The sequence below is a fragment of the Crinia signifera genome, chromosome 8 (genome assembly GCF_055691185.1).
Source record: "Crinia signifera chromosome 8, ASM5569118v1, whole genome shotgun sequence".
Lineage (NCBI taxonomy): Eukaryota > Metazoa > Chordata > Amphibia > Anura > Myobatrachidae > Crinia > Crinia signifera.
In genome coordinates, this window is record NC_139224.1 from 112,417,934 (window position 1) to 112,438,515 (window position 20,582).

The following is a 20,582-nucleotide window of genomic DNA, read 5'->3' on the forward strand; positions in this document are numbered from 1 at the left end:
AATTAGTAGCAAACATGTTGAATGCACCCCAAATTTCTTTTTTCACACTGTACCACCCCCACTATCAAGGCCAACCCGAAGCGTGGCGAGCGCAGCGGTACGCGTCCTACGACCTTTTCATACCCCCACTATCCACGTAGGCGTGGAGTTGAGAATAGAAAGTGTGGCGAGCGCAGCGAGCCACCAAGGCCGAAGCGTGGCGAGCGCAGCGAGCCCCACAAGGGGACGCGGATACCTGTGAAGCCCGCGAGGGGACGCGGATACCTGTGAAGGTATCCGCGTCCCCTCACGGGGCTCGCTGCGCTCTCCACGCTTCAGGTTGGCGTTCACTTTCTATTCACTTTCTATTCTCAACTCCACGCCGACGTGGATAGTGGGGGTAGGAAAAGGTCGTAGGACGCGTACCGCCACCCCTCGCGGGCTCGCTGCGCTCGCCACGCTTCGGGTTGGTGTTCATAGTGGGGGTGGTACAGTAACAAATGCCCTTTGGGGTGCATTTAACATGATTTCAACACGTCAATGATTTCTTTGAAAAATGGCATCGCATCACATAGCATGCGATGCGATTTTTTCTTATGCGATGCACTTCGTGTGAGCCGTGATACTACACAAGTACCTGCGTTAGTTCCATTTTAAGTTGGCAACTCTGCTGCATAATTTCCACATCTGAATTCATGTATTACCTTGTATATGTCACGCTGTCTTTTTATATTCTAGAATGCTTATCTATAGTTAATCAGTCAGTAGGGGGAAATTTAATAGGATGAGAGATTCAGAAAATTAGAGATTTGGTAAGAAATCTCCAGTTTATTTAAAGCGGCAATCATTTGCACTGCAAAACCAGTTTGATTTTGCAGCATAAAAGATTGCCGCTTTAAAACTGGAGATTTCTTACCAATTCCTATTCAATTTCACCAGTAATTTCCTGCACTGCACCAGACACACAGCATTGAATCCACCGTGCACTTTGAGTAGCATGCTGTTATTGTCTATTTCTTACTCGAATCCCAGGCCATCAGGAGGTGTATGAGCTTTGGGCACACGGGTTATGAAAATTAAAGCAAATTGTCGCCATGGTTTAATTTACATTTTGCATCAACATGTTTATAAATGAGCCTTATATGCAACTGTTATATAATTTTTAATTTTTTTTGCAAATTCATATATTCAAGGTTTAAAAATGATGGACATTAAAGTAATTAAAACACATGAGCTGGGAGACGCAATGTGTGTCATATCAGTCATGTCTGTGGTGTGGGGATCAAGGTATAAATGTCTCCATTGATGTACAGATGTAGCCACACTCCTGCGTCTAAGTCGCTCACGTGACTCATAGAAACACATTAAGTGGCAATGAGACGGCATAGTGTTTCCGCGTGGGTGCTAAATTGGTGCCCAAACAGGCACAAGCACCTGTGGCGCAGCAACACTGAGCATGGCTATATCTGTATGTGTGGCTTTTACATACAAAATATACTGTACTCAAAGAATTCCACCAGGAGATAAACTGAAATGGCTTACCGCTAGGGATGCCAATCCCGGGACGTTTTTTCAATCCCGGGAATCGGGATTGAAAAATCCTCAATCCCAGGAATCCCGGAATCCCAGGATTGGCATCCCTAAAAAAAACTGCCCCCTGTCTCCCACATTTAATTACTTGGGGGAGCAGTGGAGCCGGGAGATGCTTGTGTGGAGGGAGGCGGCTGGTGTGACGCCGGAGATGCTTGTGTGCGGCCGTGAGAGGTCATGTGGTGGAGGGTTCCGGCGGCGGAGGCACAGCGTGATTTGGTCATAGGTCAAACTGCACAGGCCTCACGCCGGGTCGGGAACAGCCAGGCAGCGCCTGAGTGGTGCTCAGACGCTCCCTGGAACTAGGGATTGGACACTACAATGATAATTGAGACCATATTTGGAGCAGGTATACATCATAAAATAGACTTCTATGGATTATATTATCTAGGTCGACAGTTAATAGGTGGACATGCACAAGGTCGACATTGAGAAATGGTCGATGTGCATGAGGCCAACACGTTCAAAATGTCGACATGGGAAAGGTCAAAACATTAAAAGGTTGCATTAGCTTTTCACAATTTTTTGTTTTCAATGTCAACACTTGAGCAGGTGCATGCCCATTAGGTGTAGCTCATATCCTCGCAGAGCTGGCGTTGCTCGGCATTCTTAGGGCTAGTTTACGAGTCATTCATAATTTTAAATGTACATAAAATATATTAATTATGTTAATTGAATCTTCCTACACATGTAGCCGTGCAATCTCTTTCAAGCAGGAAGTTATCAAAACGATTTTGCATGAAGATAAGCATTATTCTCAATCATTGTTAAAACATACAGTATAGCCGCATTCATATGATTTAATCACACACGCATTATTATTATACTAATCAATCAGGATCATGGGCGATATTCAGACCTGATCGCACAACAGCAAATTTGCAGCACTAGCGATTATTGATAGACTGTGCATACATATGGATCGTAGCACCCATGTGCAAAGCTGTCCTGCTACTTTTTTGTGACTGGCCATACTAGTTGACTCCTGTTTTCTGGGAGTGTCAGGGAAAAGGCAGGCATGTCCAGGCATTTGAAGGGAAGTCATGTGACGCCAGCTATGTGCCTGATTCGACTGCTTCTATCGCAGCCACTAGTAAGTCGTGGACTGCACACACTGGATCAATCGTGTGATAGTGAGTGAGTTGTGAATGGATTTGCAGCTAGTCGCTGATTCAGCTACTTTTTGCATACTGTGCTAAGCAATTTGTTGGCTGCACAGGGCAGGATTTCACTCACTCTGGGCAGAGGCTATCTAATCGCAGGGTGATCATAGGGCCCTGCTAAATCATGCCACAGCAATCAGGTCTGATTAACCCCCAATATCATATTTAATCAAACAGAATTGCTTTATTTATGTACTGCAGTAGTTACCAGCCCATCATAACAGTAATGTTGGCGCTGGTGGCGCAACACTTGAATTGCTCAATAGGGTGCCATCTAGTGGCTGATGCCATGCAAAACAATCGATTTTCCCCCATAGAGGTGCGGAGCATCGTTATCTTTTTATATAGCACTAGTACCCAGTGTTGCCTGGGATTTTAACAATGTTTGTTTACAAAAATCAATTTAAATATTAAACACACAGTATAAATAACATTAATTGTTTGTTAATTTACATTGGAGCTCAACACATTATGCATCTCGTGATATACTCTGTGCTGCTGGTGGACCCTGCTGGTCCACTCCCGGGCAAAATCACTCAGTGTGATTTGAGCAATTTTCAGCCCAGCGATATTCCCCATCGTTGCTGTACATACACATTCACAAAAATGCCCAGTGTGTGTATGCACCTATTGTTGTCTTGTGTGCATTTAATGTATAAAATGTGCATAGTGGGCACCAGAAGAAACTGACGCTTGTGTGCCACTGTTATAACCACTGTATAGGATGGACTTCTGTCTGGGCCCAGTGAACAAAGACCTGGGGCAGTGCAACACTTCTCATTCAGAACACCTATTTTAGTTGGAAGTTCAATAAAATAAATTTCCAATTTCATGAAAGAATCCAGTATGGGGATTCAAAATCAGTGTCTGATTAGCCAATAAGCTGATTAGGCTGGAGCCTAGGGTGCCAGGACTGATGGACGAGACGATTTGGTCTTCTCTAAAGTTTAAGGACTTCACCAGTTGGTCAGATATGTCAGCAGAATTTCTGGTGATATGGTATAAGGAGGCCATTTAAAAAAAAAGAGCCATGGGGAAGTAGAGAGTTTAAAGTTCCCCTTATACCACTTTTACACCAGAATGCCGGGTAGGACCCGGGAAATTGAACACGGGAAAGCATGCCCTGCCTCAGACCCTATTTACACTGCACTTCAATCCAGGTTATTCCCGGGTAATGCCCTTTTACACTGAAAACGGATCAGCCTTTGTGGCAGATTATAGTGAGTTGAGCTATCAATTTTTAAAAATGACCGAGCTTGTCTTGCAAATCTTTATTACAATAAATAAAAGTTTCAGTACACTTCTGTCCTAGTGCCTTTGCCAACAATCTGCCGCATTTATCGCCATCTTCATAATACTGTCTCTTGTAAAAGTAAATATGTGTTTGACTTTACATCTTGGAAGCCTAGCAAGATTTCACAGAGAATCATCCATGCTGGACAGGTGGGCAGGACAGGGGATTTCTTTTGTGCCAATGCTTTAGCAGCTATCTATGTAAGTAGAAAATCAGGATACGTTGTGTTTGCTAACTGCACTTCATGCTTTATAAGTCCTGAGGTTATTAGTCATATGAGTTTTACACAGCACTGAAAAAGGTAACAAGGATGCGCCAGAGAAAAGATTTAGCAGGTGGCCATTCATCACAGAAGCTAATAAGTTTATTCAAAATCGGAACTCTCTCTCTATCTATACTGTATATAAAAAGCTAAGTATTCCATCCTCCCCTCTATGAGGTGAACTACCACCAGTGACCACTAGAGGCCACTTAAAGGACGAAATTTGTGTGCTTAAAGATGTCATAACAGAAAGTGAAAGCAATTTTTGCAGGGACACTGGTCTGTTTCAGACTTGCTGGATATGGAGAGAGTGAGCTATGAAGACAGAGATTGGAGGTAGCAGCAGATCGGGACTGTGGGCTAAAAACAGCTCAAAGTGAAAGTAAACAACCTTAAAGTGAAAGGACATTGCAGAAGCCATCATTTTGACAGGCTTTTAACTAGTAAGAATATAATTGTCCATTGTTGGTAATAAATAAAAACAAACCTGGATAGTTTTTTCCTTTGAGATTTAAGAATTGACACATTGTGACTCATATGCTGCAGGATTAGGGGTGTTGAGCTCAAGCCCAAAATAGCCATTCTCTTGATCTTTGAAATTGAGGAGGAATTCAAGTAGGCCAGGATGAATCTATGTTGTAACATTTTGGTGGTTTGTTAGATAAATAAGCTACTTTTGCAGAAACTATTCTTCGTAATTAACTCATACTGTAGCTACAGAGATTTTCAGATGTGTTTTAACTATTTTGTGTTAAGAAAGATACATTTAGGATGCAATATTTTCCCTACTATAATATGATTGTTCTGATTGAGATTTAGTTTGGCCTGGAATAGAAGTAGCAAAATAAAAAAGGGGAATAAGGAAGTAAGATAGCCAGCATTTATGTGTGGAAACATGGTGTGTTCTGGGTGTGTTTGTGAAAACGCAGGTGTGCCAGGAGTGGGTCTCTGATGTCAGCAATGACCACTTCCAGCCACAGATTAGAGCAGGGCTGGGCAATTGCGGCCCTCCAGATGTTGAGGAACTACACATCCCAGCATGCCTTGCATCAGTTTCAGCATGGTCACATAGCAAAACTAATGCAAAGCATCCTGGGATGTGTAGTTCCTCAACATCTGGAGGGCCGCAATTGCCCAGCCCTGGATTAGTGGATGCATTAGTATTAATCAGATGGAAAAACTCTTCAATAAATCATTTTTTGCAAATGGCTTTGCGAATGCGTCACTATTTGCTATGCATTCACAATTTTACAATTGCCATTTATTCTTTCTTTCTGGGCAACCACTTTTTGACCAAAGACAACTATTTTTTCTCTAATTAGCAATCCATGGTGTGTTAGGCCCTTGTCCTGAATCCACATGTACAGTACATTAGACTGAAGTTAGATGTGTTGGGAAAGAGTTGATGTTTGCTGTGGCCTGACATACAGTACAGCAGTATGCAATATCCTGAATTAAATCCCTTTACAGACCTTCTCATTGGTATAATCAAGTGCCAGAAATATTTGGGATTTTATTCTCTTGCTTTATTATTTTTTTTGGAAAATATTTATATAAAATATTTATATATTTGATTGTTTGGAGAGAAACTGGGCCTGGTTCAGAGGAGGACACAATGGCAATGATTGCACAAGCATCACAGCTGTACTGCACACTCAAAGTAAATGATTAGACATGGCAGATAGTGAGCATTTATTTGCAAAGTGAGTGACAGAAAGTCGGCATCTGTGGGTGGTAACAGGGGGTGTCTACAAGAACGCAAACATTTTGTGACCATTTTCGGGGTTAGGGCAGGAGGTATTAACATACCTCGCCGCCCCTTGCTACTCCCCCGCCGCGATGCTGGCGCATATGTAGCAACATATGCGGCTTGCATCGCGGTGCGGTGACATAGGCCCCCAAGATACCTGTGATGTTGTGTGGGGGGATCTCCATCACCTCCTGGGCTCTGCGGTGGTACCCGGCATCTCCTCCTCCCCCTGCAGCAGGAAGGACATCCCCAGCTGTGACTTGCTGCTGGGGGAGGAGGAGCAGCACAGAGAACGGGGGGGGGGGGGGGGGGTAGCAGTCTGCGGCGGATGGGGAGCAATAGAAGGTGGCGATACCCTGCCCTGCGATGATGCGGCGGCCAGGTATTAGTACATTTGAAAATGCGGTTGTAAAACCCACCGCATTTTCATCTTAGTACATCCCGCCCTTAGTCTGAGCCTGTGACTGCATCTTTCTATGAGGCAGTAAAGGCTTTGGTAGCTAACTAAAGACAGACATTGTTAACAACCATAGGGTGCGATCTATGGTGTATCTTAGTATGGAAGTGATGGATCAGAGACCCCATTAGTGGGCTGTGGCCTTAGCATACTTTTTCAGATCCGCTGCACCTGAATATGCAGCTGCAAATGCATCAGGACCTACAGGTATTTGAGTTATTTTCTCTTAGTCATTTACTACTGTGGTAGATCTATAAATGTAATGACAAGGATTATAGAGGGGAATGTATTAAGCCTTCTAAACCGATGGCAAGTAAAATTTACTGTACCTCTAGAAAAAATTCAGCTTCTAGATAGCATTTATAAAATGATCTGAAGAAGCTGATAGGTTGCTATGGGCAACTACTATACTCCTCTACTTATCCATTATCTGGAAGGTTTGATACAGCTCCCACTATATTTGCTAACATTTTAATTTAATATATGAGGATCTTTATACACAGGGCCTGACTCAGAGTAACACAGAAAAACGAACGCAGCGGTATCTATTGTTGGTTTCCCATCTACAAGGACTGAGGCGCTCATTTTTAGCAACAGTGCCCACTATAATGCTGATAGGCGCATCCTTATCCCACGATCTGAACACACACACTAGCCGTATAGTAGGTGCAGGGGCTCGTTCTGACCCGTGTTTGTGGTTGTTCATCTTTGAACACAGGTAATTGCATTGACAACAAGGTTTATCACATCATCATTGCAAATGGAGTCAAACAACGGCAGACATCTTAGGGAACTACTGTATATACAATATAGAGAGCATCCCAGTGGCTGCCACATAATATACAGAGCATACTGTTGCTTTCCATGCAAGATACAGAGCATCCCAATGACCTATATTCAATACTGGGAGCATCCCAAAAAACACCATAAAACATACCTCCCAACAGTCCCGATTTTATCGGGACAGTCCCGATTGTCAGGGCCTGTCCCGCTGTCCCACCCGCGGGCGGCAGTGTCCCGCGGTGTGGGGGGGCTGTTGGGAGTCCCCCCTGTCAGCTGCTAAGCAGCGGGGAATAAACGCTGTGCGCATGCGCACAGCCTCTATTCCCGCAGCCAGGGGGCTGGGGGCATGGCTAGAGGCTCACAGAGCCTCTGGGTCATGCCCCCATAGCGGCATAATGGGGGCGTGGCCTCGCGGGGAGCCACGATTATAGGCCACGCCCCCAAATTAGGCCACACACACCCCCCCCCCCCCCCCCCGAAAATTTCGGCGCGCAGCAGCGTCCCGACTGCTAATCTGCCGAAGTTGGGAGGTATGATAAAATACAGATAGCATCTCAGTAATCACCATACAAAACAGAATATCTCATTGTCCTATATAAAATACAGAGAGCAACACAGTGATCCCACATGATACAGAGTGTATCCCATTTACTGACAAACAATATAGACAGTATTCTCATAACTGCTATACAATACAATTACTGTAGGTTCCCAGTGATCAATATAAAATACAGAAAGCAACTGCAATACAATAAAGAGAGCATCCTGAAGACCTGCCAGTATTAGAAACACAGTTCCATGGACATCGGCAGCATAATACCATAAGACATTCTGCATACTTGCCTACTTTTGAAAACTAGTTTCAGGGAGATTATAGTTGGATATATAATTGTGCAAAGTGGGCGTGTCATGCTCCACCCAAAGGGCATGTTTAATTCCATATATGGAGAGATTGTGAAAAGAGATTGTGAACGTGGCACCTAGAAGCGTGGGTGTATACTGCTACATATGAGAGGATTTTTTAAATGACTTATATCCAAATGTAGATGAGCCCCAAAGCAGTTAGAAAGAGCTAATACTGTAAACTTGCTAAAGTGCTGGGAAATGGTGCTGGTGATTCAATGTAAATGTATCTGTCTCATTCCTTTTCCCCCAAAAAAATGTAACAGTGTAATGTGGGCTTGGTGAAATGAGGGAGATTGCTAGACTAATGAGGGAGAGAGGGAGATTACTGTTATTTCAGGGAGTCTCCTGCAGAATGCAGGAGGGTAGGCAAATATGACATTCTGCAACCAATATACAGCCCACCAGCTGCAAAATTAGCATAGTATAGCAAAAGTTGCAGCTGCTACTGCTTAGCGTCTTCCTATGAATCATGCCCAAAGTAACCTAAGCAATGCTTGTTGGACAGCATTCCTGTATATCTCTGCATGCATCAAGACTACCAGAGTATGCTTAAGTTTAAGCATAAGTTTAAAGCCTCAATTTTATCGCTCCTACTTCAGTACATAAAACATTGTCAAATTGTTTAACCTGAATCAAACTGAAAACTGAGAAATAACTCTAAGAAATGGTTCATAGAAAGTCAATGGGTTAATTTAATGAATGAAGAATTTCTGGTTTGGAGTGACCTAAAAGAAGGCACACCCAGTTAGAAAATGTTAGTCACAAACTGCAGCTAACTCAGAGCAGATGGATAGTTTCATAAAGAAAATAATTTCAGAAACATTACGTCTTCTCTCTTCCCGTCCGCAACTTTCTCTTTCTTTACTTCTCACTTTAAGACAATGATTGCTTAGTTTAAGGGTGGTTTGAACTTGGATTTGAGGTTGTAGAGATAAAGGAAATATATACATTTCAATAAGCATAACAGAGTGTATGTAAACAGATTGTGTGTGTGTGTAATGGGTAATAGATTGCTTGTTTCCTAGGGTTTACTTTTATGACCTAAAAGTTTGTTCCCGCTTTAGGTTAGAGATGTTGAGCATACGCTACATTACATCCAAAAATGATTGTCTGAATGACATGTAAGTTGTTTTATGCCAAAAAGGAATATCTGTAGACTATTTAGGATGTAATATCTTCTAGATAGAATATATGAATTTATGTATGATAGGTTGAACTTTGTACAGATAATGTATAATGAGCTACAGATGTTTTGTATATTTTTTAATGATGTTTTATTTACATTTATATTTCAGATGCATATTATGTATGACATAAGTTACACTTAGAGGAATTCAGGTCTGCGCATTGCGTTGATATTGACTATACAGCCATTAACTAGGCAAACTTCATGGGTATATGTATACAGAGTGCATACAAACCCTTGCACTACATTAATGATGATGTACACATTTTATACATGTCTGCAGGAGAACAAGTAAGTGCAGTTTTGCAACATATCTGCTCATCATTGTCGACCTCCAGTTTTAAGTGAAATCCTCTCCACCCATTTACCAAGCGTAGGTGCCAAGTGATGATGTAGCTGGGACACAGGAGCCAAGCATTTTGTTTAGGTGCGGCAAGTGCCCTAGACATATAAAGACCCAGATAAGTAAAGACAAGCAAAACAGACCTCTCTGTGACACATTGTTTAGTTCAAACTTATATGTTACTGACGCATTCTGAAATGTGTTCATCACTGTTCTCTCAGTGCCACCAGCTCTATAAAACACTCATTCCTGTCTCTAAAGCTGTGTACACACGGGAGCGATAGGGGCTAAAACCGCTGGAAATATGGTCGCTGGCGACCATATTGCCAGCGATTGGAGTGCGCACCAGCGTGCTCCCATTTTTAGCCCCCTTATGATCGCTGGTCGCAGGAGCTTGCTCCTGCGACCAGCTAATTACCTCTGCTGCTCCCCCGGCAGAGGTTCCCTTTCATCAGTGACCATCTCTGGTCGCTGATGAAAAGGAGAAACTGAGCAATATATTGCTCAGCCATATATTGCTAGCAATATATGGCTGAGCAATATATCTCCCCCGTGTGTACGGGGCTTAAGCCACCAGATGCAGTAACTGGTTCTTTCCCAACCGATTCCATTACAGTCAGTTTAAAGGATATCCTTGATTGAGCACAAGTGACTTAATTAGTACATCAGCCAATTTGATTTAGCCATCTGGGCTCAAGCATGGATATCCTTAAAACTTGGACTTGCAAAACACGACCACAACCTTGTTTAATTAAATTATATCTGCTGCCTAATTAACTAAGTGTTTGCACTCGCACACAGTTGTTTGTAAGTTTGAGCCCCTATATGGGCTTCAAGGACATCACACTGGTCAGACACATAATCAAAATGCAGTATGAAAAATAAGAAAATGTAGCTATCTGCCTGCGCACCGCTAGCCGGCACGTGCTTCGCAGATTAGCTTTCTACTAGTCAGTAGGTTCCGTTCCTTTTGAACTCTGCAGTGCAGATATTGCATTGCTGCACGAATCGCCCACTGCTCCTCGGCTGCACATCGTAAACATGCCAGATAGGGGTTTTATTGGGTGTTAAACTAACACGTACGATTAGGAAGGAAGCCCCAGGTTTCTGAACAGGTATACATCTCCAACCCAGGTGTAAAAGTGGTCCTAGAGAGGTGGCGGAACTCTTTTAAATCTGCCACCTATTTACCCCCCTCCCCTCCACCCATTAGGCAATGTATTGAGAGACGAGAGGTAATAATCACAGAGCTGAGCAATGAGTTTATTATATGGATTGCTTTTTGTTATCAAATTTAATTATTATATGAATGATGCACTATTGTTTTTGATCATTGCTTCTTTTATTGTGAGTGGGCCCAGTGGCAATTCCATCTTGCACTTCTTTTTTGCCATTATGTGCTTTTTAGGGCCTTGTTTTTTGTGTTTTTTTTAGGGGCTTATTGGGTATTAAACTGATAAAAACAGATACACACTTGCACACACTTACTCTAGTTTCTTCCCACTTTCCAAAAATATACTTGTAACTTAATTGGCTCCCAACAAAATTAACCCTAGAATGTCTGTGTGGTAGGTAATATAGATTGTAAGCTCCACTGGGGCAGGGACTGATAAATATTAAAATATTCTCTATAAAGCGCTGCGGAATATGTGTGCGCTATATAAGAAACTGTTACCTTGTGAGTCCCTCTGGTTAAAGTACATAAAAATCAACAGAACAGTCACACCATCTGTACACTGGTGTAGTTATCCCTCACATCCTGTAATCACAAGGACTGACCTTAAGTGTCTGTGAACTCATTGGGTTGAAAAGGTTTCCTTAAGAATGTGTTTATATTGACCTTTGAGTACTACATATCATCATCATTTCCACCTCATTTCTAAATAACCATGTGGCAAACTACTGGTAAATCTGTTGCTCTTCTGTTAAATCAAATTTCCATGAACATTAGTTATGCTGGCTGCCTAAATGTTGTCTTATTATATATTTACACCGTAAACTTGGGTTTTTTTGTTACACTTTCAAGTTGCCTCTTTCTACTGGTCCCTGGTCTCTGTCATGTGCATTGTAAGGATATATCTGCTGCAGATTGCTTACAGATGTGTGTGTGTCTTATGTCTGCTAAGCAAAAACAAATTATATAATTCATTCAGGACTTACCACTCATAGTACATTTTGTAATATGCAGTCTGCAAATGCCAGAATCCCATGCTAATTAAAAGCATTGGGGCGGATACAGGTTGGCTCGGTAAGCTGCATAGATCGCAGCTTACCGAGCGCCTGAGACAACGCCTGTCTGAATGGCCACTCCCCGCCACTGCCAATTCCCCTTCTTAACATGCGAGTTGATGTGTAACGAAAACACATCCCCTTGCATGCCTCTGCTGCAGGAGAAATCAATTGATGGTTGCCGACCATCGAATGATTCCTCCTGCCTTCGCAAATAGAAGTCAGTGGAAACTTACTCTTATTTGTGAGCACCGGGATGAAGACGGGGCGGGCGGCTGACATCCTGTGAACAAAACAGAGGAGTCTCTTACAAAGCAGGTGTAAGTACTGTATATTAGGATATTAGCGGCCGATCCGCGGTATGAATGGATATGACTGGGATCGGTTGCAATCGGCGTATAGAGGATATGGCAAATTTACTATGCTGCCGTATACTCCTGATTAGTATTTACCAATGGTGTAGCCATTCGGATCTGGTTTCCGTATTTAACAGCTGCCAAATACGGATGTAAAAAAATTGATGAAATAAATAAATAACGCCATGCGCCTGGCACTCCTCTTGCTGCCAATGAAAAATGCCCCTCACAAAATGGCTGCCCCCTTACATCAGACAGTTCTTAAAATGCTAGAGGAGGCCACTACCTCCTCTAGCATCCTCAATCCAGCGCCGGGACCACAGACAAGTAGATTTTCAGGTTCCAAGCTCTTCTCTGTGCTTAGCAGTGAGTTATGGGGTCTTTCAACTGCCCAGCATTTATTCCTGGAGACAGAAGAGGTTGGGGGCAGGGCCAGCAGCTCACAGAGCCCTCATCATGCCACCACAGTAATGAAAAATGGGCATGACTCACAATTGTGGCATTGCCACACAGCCACACCGCCTTTTATGGAGTCCGTCAAAAAGTTGTGAGGTATGTTACTGTATCGTTATTCAGTCAGGGCCAGCTCTACCATTAGGCAGCTTTAGGCAGCTGCCTACTGCACCAGGATCTGGGGGGGAGGGGGTGCCACAAGTCTGCCTACCAAAAATATCAGTGATGTCTGAGGATCCTTGTTGTACTTAATGCAGGTAGCTGCTGTAGAACTTCTGAGACCTCACCTCCATACTTTTCCTGGTTGGAAAGCGGGAATTGGTGGCAGTATGGGGGGGGGGGGGGGGGGGGGGGCAGTAGGTCGAAGTTTTGCCTAGGGTGCTGAGAAGCCTTACTGATAAACAGAAAATTTCCAGGGACAAATCTTTAAGACATGGTAACATTGTAACTAAACAATATTTCAGAATACTCATTTTTATTCAACTATAAATAAATGTTATTCTTGTTAATGTTTGATTAAGCTGTATATTCCTTGAGTGATATAACCATCTGCACGTTTGCCTGTACAACAAATATAATTCTAAATAATAGAAAATGTCCTCATTAATAAATAGCTCTCTGTGTTGTATGACACAAATCTGAATGTGTCCCAGTCTGACCTTTCTCAACCTTACTGAGATTTGTGGTTTGTAGGAATGTTTACAAGGACCATCGATGCCTGGAACTGGCCTGTGACTCCCAGGAAGAAGTGGATAGCTGGAAAGCATCTCTGCTTCGTGCTGGAGTTTATCCTGATAGGCCGGTAAGGAGTTTACGTATTACCTTCATAATTAGGCTTCTAGGCTTATATACATTTTGTTTTTGCTTATTTTATTTATTTTTTGTAAAAAATATGTTTGCGTGCGTGTTTCCAGATTATGGTCTCTATTATGATATTGAGGAAATGCTTGGCTGGAGATAAGACATTTTATATACATTTTTGTATTTAAATGTCTGCCGCCATTGGCAACCCAGGGATGGCTTCCCCATACAATGCAATGCAAAGTATTTTTAGCAAGGATTCTGGCAGTACAAGAGATGCTGGTAATTTTTCCAACAATCTTTTATTGGTAATTAGAGGCCATAGAACTTCTGTCGCTGCAATAAGGAGCAATTGAAAGTGTTTCATTTTGCACAGTAGTATAAATAGACCACTATGGGGGAATTCAGTTAGCCATGTTCATTTTCTGTGGGGTAATTGATCCCCAGGGCTATTCAACTGTCCCCAAACTCAGCGTGCATGCTTAACTTTTTTGGGGGGCCTAAGCAGACATTAAACAGCCAGTTTTTGATATAACTCCAGGAATATATCCTGAAATCTGTTTTAACACCTGGAAACAGATAATTTAATGGGTGAAACGAAAAACGTATAACTCAAAGAGAAAAAAGCTCAATGCTACACCAGTGTTTTGCCCCTGTGAAATTATTGAGGCAACGTAAATCCCCCCCCACTCCATGTGCTGTGCCGGCAACAGAGATCTAAAAATCACCATTGGGCACTGCAGCCCCAGTTTTTGTTGGCCCACTTGAACCTTGGGGCCCAATATGCAGGGCTGGATTAACAATGGGCCTGGTGGAGCTGCAGCTTCAGGCCCACCAACAGAATAGGCCCACAGCATCTGCACATTTCTCTGCTGCTGTAGACAAGATTTTCTTTTCACTGCAGCCTGCCAGTGACTGATGGGTGAAAACTAACACACATCCCCTAACGACCATCAACTGTCTGCAGCTCTTATAAATAAAATGTGACTGCCTGCCACTGGGTTAGGTCTACCATGTACTATGAAGACAGCGCAGTAGAAGGCGGAATCCTCCCTAGCCCTTCCTGCACAAATATGCACTGTTACTCCTCCTACCTTGTGACATCATTGTGTATCTGATAGGCACCACCCTGCTGGGAAAGCTGGTCAGTTAGTTCCCGGCCTCAGAGCCAGCTCAGAAGTGACTCTGACAATGATCTGGCTGAGAACAAGACAGCAGTGTAAAAGTGCCTCACAACCCAATCTGTGGTCTGCCACAGATGAGAGCTGGGTGAATTAAGCAGTTTCCGGAGCAATGACAGGGGCAAGGCTGCTTTGATCTTCTTATGTTATACAGCAGCTTTGCCTATAGGAGCGGAGGCGGAGCAGAGCTGTAACGATACTGACTATATCTCACACAGAATGCAGCTTTGTGGCTCCATCTCTTAGCTGCTGCTGAAAGTGTGATTGGCTGACTCTGTTTCACTTTTGGTAAAGTGAAAAGATGTGTACTTTGCATCAATATAGTGGTTCTGCTTCAGAACAGAGTATAGCATCAGCCCAGTGAATGAGGACCTGAAGGAGAAGAGGAACCATTGAGAATTGAAGTATGAAATACCCACATAATATCCATAATATTTATTTAAACCAAGAATTAATAATGTTATATGCTAGGTTGCAGCTGTGGAAGCACACAGGGTGTGCAGGGGGATACATATAATGTGTCAGCAGTGGGGATACTGGTGGTCAAAAAGGCCACTATGGTCATGGGCTCCGTACACCCCTCACCCTAACCCTCTCTTTCAGCAGACTTTCCACACAGTCTGTCCCTAACCCTCCCTAGCCCCTGTACTACTCACCTTGCAGACTAATCCTTCCCCCACACACCCTGTCCCTAACCCTCCCTAGCCCCTGTACCCCTCACCTTGCAGACTAACCCTCCCCCCACACAGCCTGTCCCTGACCCACCCCATTAGTGTCTAACCCTAGCCCCTGTACCCCCCACCTTGCAGACTACCACTTGTAAGTTTCTAAATCGAATAGCGTCTATCCGACAGCCTAACCCCAGAAGTGTTATGACGACTGCCGAAACTGGACAAAATGTTGGCTATTTAAATCAAGTCTCCTGAATCATTATTGCATTATTAAAATGCTGTAGAGTGCACCACATCATCACCAACATATATATACACCTCTGATGAAAACTGCCTGCAAGCAGTTGAAACAGCTGTCAGGTATACTGGAATAAATGTTTTTTAAACATACTTACCTTCCCCTGGTGGTGCCCCGATGGTCCCTCTGCATCCATGTTGCCCCCCGGCGTCCACAGCAGGCCTTCAGCATCCTCTTCGGCGTCTCCAGCGGTCCCAGGAGTGCTTAGCGCGAGTTCCCAGGCGCGCCGGTGACGTCACCGGCGTGCGCGCGCACTCGCGCAATGCACTCCTGGGACCGCTGGAGACGCCGAAGAGGATGCTGAAGGCCTGCTGTGGACGCCGGGGGACTTGGTAAGTAATAAAAAAAGGGCCAGGGGGGGGGGGGGAAACAAAAAAACAATTTGAATAATTCCTAAAACCACAGTTTTTGGAATAATTTGGATAATAGATAAACGGATACGGGATACTCAACCTGTATATACAGAAATATATTTAGTATTATTATCATCATCCTGTAATAATAATAAAAAATATATATATAGAATACTGTGCCAAAGTTCGAAGCTTTATGCAGCTGTGGCCATTCTTTTGTAAGATTATAGTTAGGTGTATGATTAAACAGTTATACCGAACAGTTGATATTTGGATGAGGGACAGCTGAACTCTGCTACAAAGGTGAGATTGTGGAAGACAGTTTTATGTTACAGGCCATATAACATGACAACAGCAACAAGAAACAAGGTAGTTATACTGCATCAGCAAGGTCTCTCCCAGGCAAATATTTTAAAGCACATTGGGGTTTCAAGATGCAATTTAAAAAGCTCTTTTAAAGAAGCACAAAGAAACTGGCAAAGTTGAGGACTGTAGACACTGTGGAAAGCCATGGAAACCTAGTGCACCAGATTACAGATAAATCAGGCTTACTACCCTGTGAAATTACGTATATAAAGGGGAAGGGGGAATGGGGTAAAGACCGCACCAGTCTTGTTGAGCACCATATTATGGTAATTATTGATTGTTAATTATGGTCTAATCTGTATACTTTGGGACTACTGACTTTATGAGTGTAAACTCACAATTGGTCACCACACCCTTTAACAAAAGTGCTTCCGGGTTAAGTCAGTGGTGCACCCCGAGTTTTGAAAATAGGTCAAATGACCAATTACAGTGCCGGCAAATCCTGCAGGATGCTCCTGATATTATGTAAGATACAATGCTTACATAGTATCAGGAGCATCCTGCAGGATTTGCCGGCACTGTAATTGGTCATTTGACTATTTAGGTCAAAACCCGGGTGGACCCCACTCTCTCATTTTCCCTCCTCTGTGGGTTACAAGAGGGAGAAAAGCAGAGGTGGAGTCTTGCTGGCAGGGGTGACCACTATTACCTGTAGAGTTGAATACTCCCCTTTTTTCATAGCGAACCTAAAGCCGATTGGGATCCATTGGAAACACCTTGCAATGCCTTATATGGCAACAGGGTTGCCAGGGGTGACCATATCGGTATGATGGTTGGCTATCTTACCTATTTCAGTCCTAAAACCCGGGACAATAAACTCTCTCCCTTTCCTCTGCCGCCTGTGGCATGAAGGGTGAACAGCAGAAGTGATACAAGTCTGAGAGGGCGGACTATCTAATTTTTCTCCTTTTTGTCATAAATCCTGAGAAAACAATACGCAGTGGAACAGGGTTCTTGCGTAATGAGATGGTATGAGAATAATGACCAATGATTTAACCACGCAACCAACCCGAGCTAATGGGTAAGAAGTGGCTGGATATATGATGGTCATTTTTTTACAAAATTTTTTTTTTACATTTTTTGAGGTTTTTTTCAATGTGTTGGTAAATGCACTGATCCGAAATTTGTGATAAATTCATACAGAGTATTAAAACATGGATAGTTTAAAATATTCATAATTTTCGCGGTGTGTGATAATTGATGAGAGGTGGTCCATAATTTTAATGAACAAAATAAAAGTTAAGTATTAAAAAATAGTCATAGCACACAGAATACTTTGGGACGCAAGGGTGCCCCCAAACTGAGTTTTCTTTTTTCTTTTTTGTTCTCCCTTGAACTAACAGTCACATTTTACCCTGTGAAATTGGAAGATGCCCAGCAGTGCCATCAGCTCAGATCTGTCAGAACCCAATGGGTACCAGGTGCATCCATCGGTGAAGTCTGGACAGCATTAGTCTTCATGGGAGAATTGTGGCCAAAAAGCCATAATTTTGAGGTGGAAATAAGGCCAAATATATTATGCAAGAAAACATAGGAAATGGGTTGCAGAAAAATGCCAATAATGTAATGAGACAATATTTTAAATATATGGCAGTAAATAAATGCAGTTTGTTCACCAAAGGATTGAAGAGCAATATAATAATGAGTGTTGGCAGGCAACAGTGAAGCGTGGTTGAGGTTCCTTGCAAGTTTCGGGATGCATTTCAGCAAATAGAACTGGGGATTTGGTCAGCATTAATGCAACCAAGGAGGCCGGCGATTAACTCCAAAGTTATCTGCAGCAGGACAACACCCAAACATTCAGCCAATGTTATTAAGGACTATCTTCAGCGTGAAGAAGAACAAGGAGTCCTGGAAGTGATGTTAGGGCCCCCGCAGATCGATGATCTCAACATCATTGAGTCTGCCTGGGATTACATGAGAGAGAAGGAATAGAGCAAGTCTATATATAGAGAAGATCTGTGGTTAATTCTCCCTGCTGAGTTCCTTCAAAACCTGTGCAAGAGTACCTAGAAGAATTGATGCTGTTTTGAAGAAAAAAGGTGGTCACACCAAATATGGGCCCTTATTCTGATCGGTGCGGTAATATCCGTGTGCGTTCGTGCCGCCGATGTTTTGTGTCTGCGCATGTGCAGAGGCGTTTCTGCGCATGTGCGAGCGGTGCGTACGGCCAAATTCCGCATGAAATGTGAACACTCCGAACAGGGGGTGGAGAGGGGCGTGAAGGCCTATTTGGGCTCATTACCATATGGGCGTTCCCATGCAAACGCTGGGCGTACGTATGGTAATGCGGCCGTGACGCACGTGTGGGGGGCGGACATATAACATTGCCGGATGTCAGCTGCCCGCCCAGATCCCTGCTTTTGCACGGAAAAATGTCTGTGTGGTCTGAGGTTGCGGGAGCTGGTGGAGCACTCAGTCCTGCATTTGATGGTCTGCGATCATCGAATGATGGGGGAGGTTCCCTGAGATGGAGGAGGCGTATTCCGTGAAAAATACACGTGCGGTCCATTCGGCCAGCTTCTTACCGCGTACGGACGGAGTTGGCGATCCGTATGGAAGGCGGGGTTGCGCACGCACGGTCCTGGCCGCATAATCGGATCCGGCCGCACCGATCAGAATAAGGGCCCTTGAGTTGATTTACATTTCTCTTCTGTTGATTCATTTTGCATTTGGTTAAAATAAACTATTACCACAACTGTTTTTTTAAAACATTCTATTTTGCAGCATTTTGTCATTATCTGTCTTAACCTTTTGCACAGTACTGTATGTATGTATGTATGTATGTATGTATGTATGTATGTGTGTGTACTGTATATATTTTTTGCTGTGTCGCTCACATTTGTTATATCAAATAAAATATGTTGTATAAAAAAAGATTATATTTCCTATATAAGGTCAACATTACAGGTCATTATGATGAATAAAGTGTTTGCTTGGCAATTTTCACACCTATTTTCACAAATTCACTTGCCACTTAAAGGATTAACAAATCAGGTAAAAGCTACCGTATTATTATGGTAAAAAAAATGTCTACTTATGTCTTCTCAGCAAAACAAGTGTATACCCATGATAATACTTAACACTACAGTCCAAACCTTCAAGAACTCACTATACAAACCCCTTCCACGGATCCATGATTAAAAATATATGCACCCTTAGGAAAGCTGGCCTAAAATATTCATTTTCCCGCAGCCCCATTCATTTTTTTGCGCCTGGCAGTTGGCTTTTCCGCACATCCCTATTCATATTGCAAAGATCCTACCATCAATTTGTCTATAAAAAGGAAAAAATGACAAGCGCAGATCTACAAATCAAATCCAAATGTACAGCTGTTTGATAAAGATATACTCAACCTTAAACTAGAAGACACAATTTAAACAAGGAAAAAACAGCTCCTTTTCTAATTTGAGCCAATTGGTATTTTATTCACAAATAAAAAACAGTTTTATAACATAAATTATAAATCATCAGCAACAGGCAATAAAAACATTTAAAACAAATGTTTTTATTGCCGTCTAGTGACGATTTATAATTTATGTTATAAAACTGTTTTTTTATTTGTGAATAATGTACCAAGTGGATGAAATTCAGAGAGCGCAGTTTTTTCCTTGTCTATAAAAAGGCCTGACTAAATTTCATAGACTCCATGTCCCGCTTAGGATGAAGAGCATTAACACACACCTCCGGAGGTCACATCTATGGGTGCCTTAGTTGATTGTCACAGCACAAAGTAGGGGAGGCAGGTGATGTAGTGGTGCATTGCTTGTGGCTGCCACTGAATCCCTTGATGTCATTGAGTGTGAACACATGTTGCCTACATGTAGCCCCTTTCAAATCCTTAAGCACAAGTTTTCTAAGCCTAGGCCAAAATTTTCTTTTGGACTCTAAATAAGTAAAAATTGGGCTTGGACAACAGTGTACCGGAAAATGAGTTCTATAATAAAGATAATATAATATAGAGGTTAAATAACAATGTTCCTAATTAAAAAAAAAAACAGGTATCTACTATTCCCCAACAGGCTAAAACACAAACATGCCCCACTTAAAAAAAGATCACAGTATATCTAAGGCAAAACCCGAGCCCTGGAATTTTTGCCAAATGCTTGCGACTGACTAGACTTTTTTCCTCTTTACATTTCATGCAGTCCATACACTAAC

At 42.7% G+C, this 20,582-nt stretch overlaps 1 protein-coding gene across 6 annotated transcripts in view; it reads left to right on the forward strand.

Moving 5' to 3' along the window:
• DNM3 (dynamin 3) overlaps window positions 1-20,582 on the forward strand; it is a 359,404-nt gene that overhangs the window by 213,877 nt on the left and 124,945 nt on the right. For 5 of the 6 annotated variants that reach the window (XM_083157019.1, XM_083157020.1, XM_083157022.1 and 2 more), the window contains one exon: window positions 13,445-13,553. In XM_083157019.1, coding sequence (XP_083013145.1) covers window positions 13,445-13,553 — 109 coding nt within the window. Of the gene's footprint in view, window positions 1-13,444; window positions 13,554-17,764; window positions 18,496-20,582 lie in introns of those variants that run through there. The other variant, XM_083157024.1, reaches the window with a different exon arrangement.